Source organism: Stegodyphus dumicola, chromosome 6 (genome assembly GCF_044657685.1).
Source record: "Stegodyphus dumicola isolate Sdum_Otavi_A_Nest chromosome 6, ASM4465768v1".
Lineage (NCBI taxonomy): Eukaryota > Metazoa > Arthropoda > Arachnida > Araneae > Eresidae > Stegodyphus > Stegodyphus dumicola.
In genome coordinates this window covers 49,082,843-49,098,156 of record NC_140773.1, presented here as the reverse complement: position 1 = coordinate 49,098,156, position 15,314 = coordinate 49,082,843, and the positions used below count along the sequence as shown (strand labels likewise).

The following is a 15,314-nucleotide window of genomic DNA, read 5'->3' as shown; positions in this document are numbered from 1 at the left end:
TCACAAAATATTGTGAAAATGCATAATTTCATGCATTATGTGTAAAAATCTTGCAGTTATGCAGTTTAATGATTTTTTTTTTTTTTTTTCAAATTCTTCTTTTTAAAGAACAAATTCCTTTAAGAAAGAGATTAAATATTTTCTGAAATAACTGATTTTGTCAAAAACATATCTCTGTTTCTACTGATATTTTATTTATTTTCATAAAGGTTTATCTCTTTCTCTTTTTTTCAATAGACCATTTAACAGAATAAACTGAGTATAAGTTTTGACAAAACAGAAAGAATAAAGCAATAAATGTATAATATGCTTTATCTAACATTATACAACAAATCACTTATTTTTATATATGATGATTTCATATATTATAGATTATAACTTAATAAGATCAAAATATTTTTTTAGATTAAATACAGTTACATTTATTGCAAGTGTAAGTCCAAAGAATACATTTTATGTTAGTTTACATAATTATTTAAAATACAATTCAAAAAATAAAATTATGAATAATCAAAACTGTGTTAAAAATTCAAAGAAAAAAATTCAATGCATTTTTGTTTAATCAGCTTTCATTTATTAAGTGTTTTCAGTTTGATCAATTTTCGCAATACAAACAAAACAAAATTAATGATACAAAGACACATTTTAAATAACACCACAGTTTATTGACTAAAACACTAAAAGATGATTCAATTTTTCAATCTGGTACACAAAAATTTGAACTTGCGACTGCCTTTTAAGCAATATGATTACTTTGAAAGCAAAATGTTCACTCCCCCCCCAAAAAAACTGGAATGTTAAAAAAAATGGTCAGTCACTGAAAGATGTTACAAGGAAAATTCCATTATTAGAAACCACTATAAATTCTAAATTGAACATTAAAAGCAATGAAAAAGTGTTTTCATGCCTAGATAATTTTTATAAAATTGTTGTATTACTGATTTACAAAATTTGGAGAAGAATTACTTTTATTAATATTTTAGAAATATAAGGAAAAAATAACATATTTATTGGAATCACAAATACTCACATATGTTCATAAAAACTACTTGCATGCAAAAATATGACTAACAAAATTGCATAACATTTTGAGAAACAAATCAAGAAATTTTGAATTTCTATGACATTTTCCAGTATCTTTTTAAAATATAGCACATAAAATAATATTTTTGCCTTTGAAGTCTAATATATGAAAAAAATTAAAAAAATACTTCATATTATGCTTCACAATGCCTTTATCAAAGATTATGGATGTCTATGAAATGCTTAGTTTAACTTTATAATTGACTCAAAAATAAATTTTATAATTGAGATAAAGAGTATAAAAGATTTTGATTTTTTATATAACTTTACATAAAAAAAATCAAATTATTATTAAGAGTCCAGCTAAATTACAATGAAGAAAATAAAGTGTATGTTTTATAATGGCTGGTCCTAATATAGTAAAAGAAAAGGAACAATTACCAACAATAGCAACTGTACTAAATCTTAGAAAGTACTATATTTAAAGTAACTATTGATTATTTTACTCAAATCTTCAGAATAATAAAAATATGTGATTTATAAAAAGCTTTTATTCTCATCACAACGGAACAACTTTCAAGCAAAACCTTATTCTTTAAATAAGGAGAACACCACATTAAAAAATAAATATGAAAATAAAAATTTTGGCATTCATATACAGATATAAAATAAATATACAAAAGATATAAACAGAACAGACATTCAACCAAACTCAGTAAATGTCAATGAAAATTCATAACTGTACAAGAATAATTTACAATTTAAATTGACTTCTAATGCAATAAAAACATCGCATTTCGATTAGTGCATTATGTACTAAAAATTTACAGTAATTTACAATTTAATATTTTTCAAGCTTTTCTTAAAAAGCGAAAAGCTAATAAAGAGGACAAAAAACACATTTTACAATTTTGCATTTCTAACTGTGAAATAACAAACAATACATATATAGCAAGATTTAGAATAAACTTCACCTTCTCATAGATAACATGGAAAGAACAATACACTTCCAAAAATTTTAAATTTCTATTTTAAAAAGTTAACTAACTATTCAACTAGACCATATTTAAGGAACTTGTTTACAAAAAGTACAAATATATGTATAAGCTGGAGAATTCACATTCTTTTTACAATATATTTCATTCAGTAAAAAATGTATATACCATGTGCTCTAATGCTAAATTATTACATACAAAAATGCCTAAATGAGAAGTGCCTTACTGTAAAAAAGAAGGGAGAATGAAGAAGGTAATATGATGTACTGAAGGAATAATACAAAAGGACAGTTTACAAAATTGAGAGCAAAATTTGGCTTTAAATAAATTCTTTAAGGATAATCTCCAGTAGAATATGATAGAAGATGATTACATGGCATAATACATGCATTCAAAGTATTGGTCTGTTTCTTCATTTAAAAAGGTATGGCCTAAAATATAAAAGCACTAAAAAAATTACCATTTGTTTTTCACAAAAATTATTTGCACACAATAAAGAGATGCACAATTTTATGCAAAGCTTTTTCTTATATTTCAGGTGGGTGAGGAAAAAACATAGGGTATAGTTTCACATCTAGAAAGTGTTCCTTGACTGAGGATAAAGTTTCAGAACTTCCATTAACTTTATCAACATTTGTTGCCTTAACAGTAACAAATTTCCTTTAAAAAAGACTTAACAATCACTTTATTTTTAACCCGCTCAGTAAAATGGTATATCTAATTCAAAAATTCTAAACACCTTTACCTGTAACATTAAAAAAGTCAATTTCAACGATCACTCTTATTAACACTTCTTAAAATAGAATGCTACTTTGTATGGATGGCGGCAAAGTCACAATTTCTAAAGGCATTTATATGGAGCATGGGTTACTCTCATAAATGCAATCACATCAATACATAGAAGTTCAGGCAAGGAGTGAAAAATGATCGTAATTATTACCTAAAAGAGCATTTATAAAAAATTTTTTACCACTGCAGTAAAAAAACTGTTTTACACAAGCATTTTTCAGAATGCCGTAAAATAAAAGAATATTTTTTCACAAAATTTTACAGAATATTGAAATCTGAATTCCTTCTAAGTTAAAAATAATACTGTGTCACAAATATAATTTAAAGACAGTTTTTTGTGAATAAATAATAAAAAACAGTTTTATTTACATTTCACAGTGAAACACATAACTACAGACAGATTTCAAATTTTTACTCCTTGGATCAAACTTCTGTAAAAATGAAACAGAAAACACTTTATCAAGCTTTATACAGAATGAGGCACATTATTTTTAACACAGCCCATCTAAAACATTATTGGCTTTGTTTCTGTCATATCTTTTACATACTGAGTGAATCTCTTTAGGAACTTTGGATATTCTCGCTTATACACTGCTCTTAAAACTGATGCTGGAGCCCAGCCTCCTGGATTAACTAATAAAATGAAATTAACAAACATAAGCTACATCTACATCTTTTACATATAACCTACAGCTTTACTATACACATAAGAAAAAAATTACAGTACACTGCAGTGCCACATTTAACATACATATAGGATGTAAATTATTTAAAAATTAAGTAATAATATACATTAAAAATCTGTAATTAAAATTTTTATTGTTAAAAAGTAAAAAAAGACTTCTAAAGTTATTACCACATAAAGAAAATAATTGAAGAAGTTTTTGGAACATTTTGTCCACTTTGTCGCATAACACAAAATAGCCAACTACTGCTGAGCACTAGTACCACACACAAATGAAAAACAACCAACTACTGCTGACCACTAGTTACCACACAATGATAAACAGATAATAACAATATAAAAGAGGAAAAATCTGCAGGTTTTTTTAGAAGAAAGAAACAAATGCAAGCTTTTCTCCGAGTGTTAAATCTGGTAAAAAAGTTGTTCTGTCCCACACGTGAGAGAGATTAGTAATATAATTATAATAGCTGCAGAAAAATCTACTCATGTTATATTTTTTTAATATTTTGTAGGACTGATACTAAAAATAAGGTGCTTATCTTCTGTAGCACTCTTGGTGACACCTTCTGTAGCACCCTTGGTGCAATTTAAATTTAGGCTTTAGAAAGTCAGATTTTGTTGCCAAATTTTACAAACATCCACAAAACACAATCTATTTAATATCTATATGATACTAATTATTAATTATATGCATATAAGAAAGACTTTGTCATAAACTTTCATTTATTACACTATTTAACATAATTTTGTCTGCAAGCTATTTAAAATAAACCAAGAAATTAGATTTATTATTAAACATCCTAGAAAATTCTATTATTTTACCTTATTTATTACAATTTTGTTAGCAATTAATTTAAAAAGAACAACTATATATAAAATGAATTTCTGGTATATACAATTCATTTTTTACAGAACCTTTCTGGTATCTATCTGCGATTGTTGCTAATAATGCCTCAAAGATCAACTATACCTTCTTTGAAAACAGTAAGCATAATATTTTACAATGAAAAACAGCTATAGTTAGATTAGTAACTGTTAATTGCTCACAATGCACTAATCGGTACCTGTTAATGCAGAAATGTATTTAATTCAAGGCTGCTACAGAGGACAAATACTGAAATTAGCTACAGAATACAAGCTTTACTTTCCCCACGAAAAGAAAAGACCCCAAGTGTAAAAATCATGTGAGATGCAACAGATGCTAAGTCGAGTGCTCGGTTAAATTAAAAGCACATGGAATGTAAAGTTTGAGGAAGCAAGAGCATAAAAACTAATCAAATTATTAATAATAACAGCAGAAAATATATTGTCTTTGGATTTTGTAACATGCTTTCAATTGCATGTTGTTACATATACAAATTTAAATAATTTGAAACAAATAATATTGATTAAGTAATAGTTAATGTGAAACTTAATAACAGCATTAAATAATTTTAATGTTTGACTTTATGTTTATATACCTGTAAATGATATAAATAGTCTACTAGGAGAAGAATCATTTTCATCCGTATATGTCTTTAGTTATAGTGGACCGAAACTTAAAGCCATACAAAAACAGCAGACCCGAAATCCAATATCCCTAAAGATCCAATGTTAATATTAAGACTACATTATCCGAGAAATACATAAACATGTAAATAAAAATTCCTCTCACCTCTAACAGAGTCTGGAAATGGAGAATATAATATTCAAGAAGAGAAGCAGGTGGCTGATTATACTCCCCACTAACTGAGATTCCCCACATGTCACTTTGAAACACTTGCTGGATAAGGAGTGACACCATGGTCAGTGATAATGAATTGATTGATATACTGATGTTGGCTAAGATCATACTTTTAATCCAATCTAAATAATAAGTGAAGCCCAATGTTGCCATGGCCACATGTCATTTCACTAGATTTAAACCAATGATCTAAAATCTGGAATCGCTGTGGTCTTGATGATTTCAGATCTTAGACTTTGTACTGTACTAGAATGGTTCGAGTCACTATGTTTCACTATGTTAGTATCCATTCTTGCCTGGCTAAATTTTAAAACTTACACAAGGCATTCTTCTCCCACTTTTCTCCATTCGTGAAAACAGGGTCATGGCTGCACAGTATATGTTTGAGTACATGTTTATATGAGTATTTTAAATTCTCCTTAAACAGAGAAATTATTAATTTCACTCTATTTTTTATCAGAGCATTCAGAAGTGATTCACCCAGCTTTCAGAATGCTTTAAAATTATTATTATTATTTTAATTGAAAAATGATAAGAAGAAAGTACTTACTGCTGGAACAATACGTGATTCGGCATGTCAAATTATCTCTAGTGATTTCTTGGTTTTCTGTTGGAGGATCTACAAAGGTTTGGCATACTAATGATACTGTCATTACCAAACGAACACATTTCCCAACCTATTAATGAGAAAAGAAATGAATATTATATCAACTAAAATAATAGAACATGTATAAAATTAAATATGTATTAAAATAATGAAATTTTACCCCAAGTAGAATGAATTAAAAATATAGGAAGCTCTTTACTATGAATTATTTTGTAACCAACAGGTTCATATAATTTGAAAAACCAAGGGTTGGTGTTTCTTTGTAACAACTAAAACCATACCATCACCACACCTTCAGTAAACTATTCATTTCTGTTCATGTATACAATGATGTTTTTCAGAAATATATATATCTCTGATGGTGTCTTGATCTTGAAAGGAATGAATAAATGAAGTTTATACCAATCAGAAGTATACATAAACATAAGTAGTAATGCACAGTTTTTTTCTCTTCCTGCTGATAGGATTTTCACTTTTCATGTCCTCTTTTCTTCTACCATATAATCTGCTGATACACCAAAATACACTGGAGTTTACTTGGCATAACTTACTTCATCCGAGATGTTAATTTTTTTTTTATTTTATTTTTTAATGCTGCATTTTATTATGAAGAGTTGAAATACTATCACTTTCTCTGTAATTTTTTTTACAGATTCTGAAGTATACAAAATGAAAACCCACAGCACTTTAGGGAGAGTTGAGCCAAATGCTGATTTACCTGGAATTTATTTCATTTATTTTTTGCTCTCAAGAAAATTCATAAGACTTAATTTGAATTGTTTCTGCATCTACTAGTAGTTATCATATGTCTCACAATGATAAGTATCTACTAATAGACAAATTTCTTTCATAACATTCACAAAATGATTAAAAATAACTTCAAATGCATGACAGTGATGTTTTGGCCTATAATTGAGATGAAACAAGGAGAGTTTACAATTATAGTTGCATTTCCTATACTAAAACCAAGTTTCAAATTTTCTTTTCTCCATTTACATTAACAAAAAAGGTGCATTCCATGATCCAATTTTTTCCTTCAAGAATGACAAGTTGGATTTTATTCCTACTGAACACTTATTGCAGTTAATAACTATCTTTAATGAAATCAAAAAATTTCCCTGCTGCTGCAAAATAAGGAAGCAATCAGACGATGATACAGCTGATCACAATTGTCACAGTCATTAGCTTTGTGCACACCTGTGAAACAGGATTTAAGCATAGATACTCAAGGATAGTAACGTTGCATATGTGTGAATCTGCAGCCGATTTGGTGAAATCGTCAACCAGATATTGGTTCGTGTTCGCCTTGCTGTGGCTGGTCATTATTTATGTCAGCCTATTATATAGCTAAACCATCAGAACATATAAACAAAATCCTTATACTATTTTCTGTGATGTAGTGAAACGTGGTTGCCTAGTAACGGAAGTTTAACTTATGCTATACAGTCAAAAGTCGTTAATTCGGACACCCATAATCCGGAATGATCTATAATCAGGACCTCAAAGCTAAAATCTTTCTGCGCATGCGCCGCGTTGACACATGCGCATAGGCGTTTTAGGCGTGCGCGCAAGACATTTACGACTGTGCATATGTGTCTGCGCAAGCGCAGAATACGTTTTCGCGTGCACGTTCAATGTAAAACGAACGGTATAAGCTAAAATTATCTAATTATCTATTTCAGTTAATGTTGATGATTGCGTTGTTCCTTAATCTTCGAATTGGATCTGGCTTATTATTTTTTGCAGACTGTGAGAGCAATTTTATAAAAGTAAGCTTGAACTTTCAATGATGTCAAATAGAATTTAGGATGCTGGAGCTCCCAAAGGATCTAGAAAACGAAAGTATGCTTTGATGTCCATCAAAAAAAAAAAAAAAAAAAAAAAAAAAAAAGAATTGCTATAAAAAATGGATAAAGGCATATCCTTTGTTTATCTAACCCTTTCGGCAGGGGGGAGAGACTTCGCAGTGCCCTATGAACTGGAAGTTGATCACTATCGTTATCTTTAGGGCAGATGTTTTTATTTTATTCGGCTTATAATTCCTTATTAAATGTAGTATTTAATCTCGATGTACTCCGTCTTTGATATGATTTAAATCAAATTTCTCCTCATTATAAATATCACGAATACAAATCAAATAGTTTTCTGGTTGAAATTTTCTAATTCCGGCCATGCGTAGGGTATGCTTTACGCATGCGCGCGTTGAAAGAAATGTTTAATAAAGTAAACAAATAAATATTAAGCTTCTTTTTTTGTAAATTTTGATACTCTTTAGATAACAATTGGTCATTATTTTATAAATTACAGTTTCATATTTTTAATTTTATAATTTCTGCATGCCATCTTACCAGATTTAAACTTATGATCTATAATCCGGAAAAATCGATAATCCGGAATCATCGAAGTCCCGACGAGTCCGGATTAAAGACTTTTGACTGTAGTCTGTTATTTCAGAATAGGTACTTTAAGGCCATTCACCTCCAAATTATGGCAACAACTGTTGCTGAAAAAAATACTGAATCCTCTAACCTTCGTTGTGCAGTGATAAAAACACATATTATGACTAAAAGAATGAAGGGTCATGATAACCTTTTTTTAAAGTAACAGCTATAACCATAAAGTCCTTGGTTTATATGCTTTCTAAATTTCCTGTTCCAATAAGCAGTCTGATTAAAACTGCTTCAGAAATGGTTATCTTTCTTCTACAACTATGTCTGAGTTTCCAAATACAGTGGGTGATCGGTTGATGGACAGTTCGGACTGCGAACACTTTCACGAAAGATTTTTTTGTCCGGACAACAAACACTACTTGGCTCTCGGAGCATAATGTGCAGGGTTGCCAAAACTCAAAGGACCAAAAATCATTTTTCATCTCTCTTGAATTACGTTGCTTGCATATCTTTTTTCCCCCCTCAATAGAATATTCAGAGCCAAAGAAGACCATCAGTTTCGATTCTGAATTCATTCAAAACTGAAACTAATATCATTTTGAGTGCCTCCACCCCCCTCATTCATTCATCATCCCATGACGAATACCAGACGGCAGACTCCATTCCTCTCACGGTGAAATGATATGTGTCTCATTTCCCTCCCAATTTCTTCTATTCATTTATTCACATCGCTGATCCAGCAAATTTATAGTAGTGAATGGAAGGATAGTTTACTTTCATTTAGAAGCAAACCACAGTACATCAGTTGCCTCAGAAAATGCATGATTTTTTTTTGTATATATTAGATTTTTAATAAACTTACTAAGAAATTATACATCTTTTTTTTTTTTAAATTTAATTTTAGGGTCTCCAGAACAAATTAATCGATTTCACAAAAAACAAAAATTTCTATGGTAAATAGATGATCGGTTAACGAACAATTCGGATAGCGAACATAGTCTTGTAACAGATTATGTTCGTTAACTGATCACCCACTGTAACAGTTTGAAAATATCTAAATCTATTTCTAAAAAGTAGAGAATGTTTGTCTCAAAATATTTTAGCTATCTTGCGAATTCCATAACTACCTGCCTTGCTTCTAAATAGTCAAGAGATACCATAAGGATTCTTCCAAACAGCAATTTAGCACCATAAAAAAATTATTTATATTTGAAAAAAATCGGATGTGTGCACCACGACTTCCTTGTATGGAATACTAAATTATACGCATTTTTCTTGCATTTTATTTAAACTTATTCGATTGAATTAAATCTACTTCGTCGATAGCGCATAAACCACAATAAAATAAATGCACTCTTTACAATTCATTATATTTGTTTACCATAGCGACACTCTGGCCCTAGGTTCACTTAACAGCACTACATTTCTAATTTTTTAACTCAGAATGCACAAAATTTATATTATCTTAAGAATTATCAAATAGTTGCCACATGTTCTATTCAAATACTATTACAGTCAAAAGTCTTTAATCCGGACTCGTCGGGACTTTGGCGATTCCGGATTATCGGTTTTTCCGGATTATAGATCATCAGTTTAAATCTGGTAAGATGGCATGCAGAAATTATAAAAATATGAAACCGTAATTTATAAAATAAAGAGCAATTATGATCTAAAATTTACAAAAAAAAAAAAAAAAAAAAAAAAAAAAAAAAAAAAAGAGCTTAATATTTATTTGTTTACTTTATTAAACATTTCTTTCAACGCGAGCATGCACAAAGCATACATTACACATAGTCGATTTTAGAAAATTGCAACCAGAAAACTACTTGATGTGTATTCCTGATATTTATAATGACGAGGAATTTGATTTAAATCATATCAAAGACGGAGTACATCGAGATGAAATACTACATTTCGTATGGAATTATAAGCCGAATAAAATAAAAACATCTGCCCTGAAAATAAGGATAGTGCTGACAGATCAACTTCCAGTTCATTGCGCATTGCAACGTTTCCCCCCTTCCGCAGAGCAGCGTGAAATTGATAAACAGATTTCGGAATGGTTAGAGAAACAAATCACCTCTCTGTCACTTTCTTCATGCCTTTATTCATTTTTTGAAGCAGTTCCACTTTTTGTTTAATGGACATTGAAACATGCTTTCGCTTTGCGATTCTTTGGAAGCTCCAGCATCGGAAATTCTATTTGACATAATCGAAAGTTCAAGCTTACTTTTATAAAATTGTTCTAACAGTCTTCAAAAAACAATAAGCCGGATCCAATTCGAAGATTAAGGAACAACGCAATCTGCAACATTAACTGAAATAGATAATTAGATAATTTTAGCTTAGCTTATACCGTCCATTATACATTAAACGTGCATGCATAGTTCCTTAATCTTTGAATAGGATCCGACTTATTATTTTTTGCAGACTGTTAGAGCAATTTTATAAAAGTAAGCTTGGTTAATGCATGCGCAGAAAGTTTGTAGCTTTGAGATCCGGATTATGGGTGTCCGGATTAACGACTTTTGACTGTATAAATCTAAAACGATACATAAAAGAAATTAAGCAAAGAACACACACACAAAAAAAGTAGAAACTGTTTTTCACAGACAATTCAGTATTTCTCATTCAATTAATTCAGTTCTCACTTCCCGACAAGGCAAAAATACATAAAAACTCAAAATGTCTGTATTGAAAATTATGAAGTAAATCTTAAAACTTATTTGCTTGAATAAATTCCAGAATGGATTAACCATGATTTAATTAGCAATAATAAAAGAAGGCATTATCTTTGTTATTGCAAAGCTTACTTTCTCTAGATTGGCAACAAATCTACTATTCTGTTGTTTCAAATGTAAACAAGCAATGGCAAACATGGCAAAAATTATTATGCTTAGCAGCACTTAAACAACTTTTAAATTGTTGATAATTCTAAAATTATTGCACACAGATTTACTAAAGGCATAAAAACCTTAACCGGAAGATAAGAACAGCATAATTCATTCATTTTCAAAACAAATAATGCACAATTTACAAACATAAAGAAAAAGAAACTGAAATCACCGAGCAAATGTAACAAGATGTTACATTTGATGTTACATTAATGTTGCAAATGTAACAGAGTGGATATATATATGATTTCATAATATATTATTCATAGCATTATGATATGATGCTAATATTTTTGTCCCTGCTGTTTGTACCACAAATATTTTTTCACCTGCATAATTGACTGTAGTATCACTTGGTATGTGAATTTAAAAAAAAAAAAAAAAAAAAAAAAAGAGTTTCATCATCATTGTCCATTACTCGCTCTGTTGTTCTGAGGGCATGTTTCCAAAATCTATTATGAATGAACGTATGAATACATATATTCATATACTTTTGGTGCAGCCGATAGCAACAAAAATTCGAGGTGCACACCTACATGTTATAGCAGTCCTATATACAAAATTTCAATGTTCTGAGGCCACTCGGTTTTGAGTTATGCGAGATACGTATGTACGCACAAATGCCAAGAAACATTCTATTCAAAATTCATTTTAAATTAGTTTTACAATTTTTTGGGGGCAAAAGAGTCCTTCCTTACAAACAGATGTCACACAAAAACACCGTTAAATTGCATTCGATAGCGGTGAAAATGGTTATTTGCTTTTAAATATGATGCCTGAAACTTTTCACGATTACAATACTTCCTTTTTACTTCGTACAAGGAAGTAAAAACTAAACTTAACACCCTAATTGCAGAAGTTTAAGTGGCAACTTACTCTGTCTAAAACTTTTACCATGCCTTAGAATGAGCTATTATTATTTGTGTTTGAAAGGCAAACTGATAAAACTGGACTAGTAACACTTGCCTTTTATTTATTTTATAAAATATCATTTTTATGTAGATAAAAATAATTATGGATACCGATGTAGATGTCTGACGCAAACAATAAGACAGAAGTCAGCATATTTATGGATAGTTTTATTTAGCTTGGAAAATTCAGATTATTCAATATTAAATACTTCATCAATAACACTGAAGTCTTTACATGTAAAAAAGAGATTATAATTTTAAAGTCAAGGCAAAAATATAACTACCACGTTCACATATGCAAAAGCTGCAAATTGTTTTTGAAACAGTGTAACTGGGAAAGATAAAAATCTTAAGAGTTCTACAAACAGACAACACCAGAGACATGAAGCTACAGAAATATACTAATATTGCAAATTCCAGACATTTGATATACATCAAATGTTTTTTCTGTTGCTTGATTTTTGTAAGATTAACACAAAAAATGTCCTCATGATAACATTGCAAAATCATTCACAGAAATTTCACAGAAATCATTTCACAGAAAGATATCAGATTATACCAACCTAGAGGCAAATCCACTGAGATATACCCATGAAATTCAAGTAAATTAGATTTCCCCGTGTCTGCTCAGATGACTCGGTTTAAAGCCTGAAGGACTGCTTAAAATACTAAAATTCTCAAAAGGAGTTATAGCAGGGAAGATGTTTTATGGGTCAATATCAGCTTGTGATATGAAATCAAAATTCAGTGGTGCAGCTACTCCCAGAAATCTACCAAAATAAAACAGATTTTGGAAACGTGCCCTCAGAACAACATAGTGAGCAATGGACAACAATGATGTAACTCTTTTTTTTTTTATTATTCATATACCAAGTGATACTACAGCCAATTATGCACGTGAAAAAATATTTGTGGTACAAATAGCAGAGACAAAAAAGCAGCATCCTATCATAATGCTACGAATAATATATTATGAAATTAAGTTGCATCTTATGCCAAATACTGGTAACAGTTCAAGGGAACTCTATATGGATTAGATACAGTCAGTTAGGTTTCAACACCCAGATGCACTCTTAATATCAGCAATAAAAATATATCCACAACTTTTGAGATCATCTGATCAAAAGCACGAAAGGAAAATGGTTGAGGAAAGATGTGATGTAGTTGTAGATCAAGAGAGATGAATAAAATGCTACTAATTGATGTATTCATCAACCATCATTTTAAGGCTCATCCAGCTGTTTCAACCATGAATGGAAATACAATGTAATGGAAATTGTACTGACCTTGCAGTAAATCTACATGTTCTTATTTCAGTTGAAAGAATGAAATATATCTTTATGGAAACTAATGGCAAAGGAAATAAAGTCCAAAGTTTTTAAGTTATGATCATTCCCAATGCAGTGGATGAGTCAGAAGGCCACACAGAATATTTCACATCATCTAAGAGTACAACATACTTAACAGATGCTGGTAGTGACAACTTAAGATGAAAAATAATAGTTATCAGTTTCAATAAAATTAGTGATTTACAGTTTTTAAGGGGACAATGAACCTTCTTTTCTAATTTTAAAATTTACAGTGAAAACTGCAGTTGCATTACATTTTAAAAAATATTTTGCTAGCTTAAATATAATTTAAAATTATTAAAAAATGTCATTCAATTTGCTACATTTTTAAATATAAAGATTTTGCATGGAAATTTTGGATCATTTTGTAATTAGGCAGAATTTTTTTTCCTGTAATGCTTAGTGGAGGGGGGAAAAAATCTACTTAGTTCTTAAATATTAAAATAAATAAATAAAATAAAAACTACAAAAGTTAATTTTGTATTCAGTTTTATTACATATATAACAATAAACAAACACAAAAAAATTCAAGATCTCTATCTTAATTACACACACACACACCCAAAAAAAAAAAAAAAAAAAAAAAAAAAAAAAAAAAAAAAAAATTTTTTTTTTTAAACATGAATACAAACAAAAAATGAGCTTTGAGAAATCACTTTAATTTTCAGTTTCAATTACCAGTAAAGCAGCAAACCTTTGAAGGGAACCCCCCAATACATATATATTTTACTTTTTAGAATTTGAAGATAACTATTAATAATAAATTGATTTACAATTATTTAATTATTGCAATACAATTTTGCTGAGGCCTAATTTGAGTATAGGTCTTAAACAAATTTCAGTACAAGTTAAAAAGTATGGGTTATATACTTTGTTCGTATATAACCCTCACTTTTCTACCGGAAATTGGCATATTTTTCAGAGTATACTTACAGGAGCAGCATCATGATCTGTTGAATTATTACAAACAATCCATATATCATGGGCATCCTTATCTTCATCATTTGGAACCTGCCTCATATGTGACCAAAATAAAGCATCTCTCTGTGTTGCAGGCCACACTCTTTTGTGTATTTGATGGAAAATAAGAGTTTTGGAATCTATTTCTTCTACAACTTTCATATTTTCAACAGTTGCTATAATAAACAGATAATAATTTAGAGAAGTTGATAATTTGTGACAAAGAAAGATAACATTAATGATAATATACCAAAAGATTGGAATAAGAAATAAGTTATCTTACTTTCCCAGTCAAAGCGATATTCTGGTGCAAAAAAATAATGACACATTTCATGACCAGTCACACCCTAAAAGAGAAGTAAACATTTACACAGCTGTCAGTTGAAAATAATTTCATAATATAATTCAAAATTTATTTTACAAAATTTATTTTTAAAAATCACACAATAAAAGAGAATTACAGAATACTAACTATAAACTATCAACAAGTTAATTAAAAAAAAATCACAATACACATATGTAATTTATGTTAGCTTGCACTGATTATCTTTCGTGCATGCGCAAACTCAGGTAATTTCTAAGTTGCAGAAAAATTCAATAGTTATCTTTTTAATAATGATAAAATTGAAACCATTATTACACTGGCCTTAAAATTTATGAAGAACTACTATTTTTATAAAAATTTCAATATATTTGAACACTTTTGTTATATGAACTTATGAGTAAAAATATTTACATTGAATAAATATTACTATTAAGGCCCGGTGTTGCAGTGGCCAGCGCCACAGGTCCGGGGTTCGAGCCCCGGGTTGGGCAAGGTCAACTCAGCCTTTCATCTCTTGGGTCAATAAAATGAGTAACAAGTTTGCTTGGGGACTAAAACTGGGGGTCCTGCGACAAGCTGAGCACTTGTTCAGGGCATATGCTTACGCACCCCGGGGCCCACGGTCAAGAAAGCAGATTTCGAGGCACTGCAGGCATTGGCCCA

General features: G+C 29.8%; 1 protein-coding gene across 3 annotated transcripts in view; it reads right to left on the bottom strand.

Annotated features, from left to right (window-relative positions):
- Positions 1-551: 551 nt before the first annotated feature.
- cert (ceramide transfer protein) overlaps positions 552-15,314 on the bottom strand; it is a 61,644-nt gene continuing 46,881 nt past the window's right edge. For 2 of the 3 annotated variants that reach the window (XM_085818295.1, XM_085818296.1), the window contains exons 10-13: positions 14,610-14,673; positions 14,300-14,502; positions 5,766-5,892; positions 552-3,440 (exon numbers count right to left, since the gene is read on the bottom strand). In XM_085818295.1, the coding sequence (XP_085674421.1) occupies positions 3,313-3,440; positions 5,766-5,892; positions 14,300-14,502; positions 14,610-14,673 (522 nt within the window). In that variant the 3' untranslated portion in view covers positions 552-3,312. The remainder of the gene's footprint in view (positions 3,441-5,765; positions 5,893-14,299; positions 14,503-14,609; positions 14,674-15,314) is intronic. The other variant, XM_085818297.1, reaches the window with a different exon arrangement.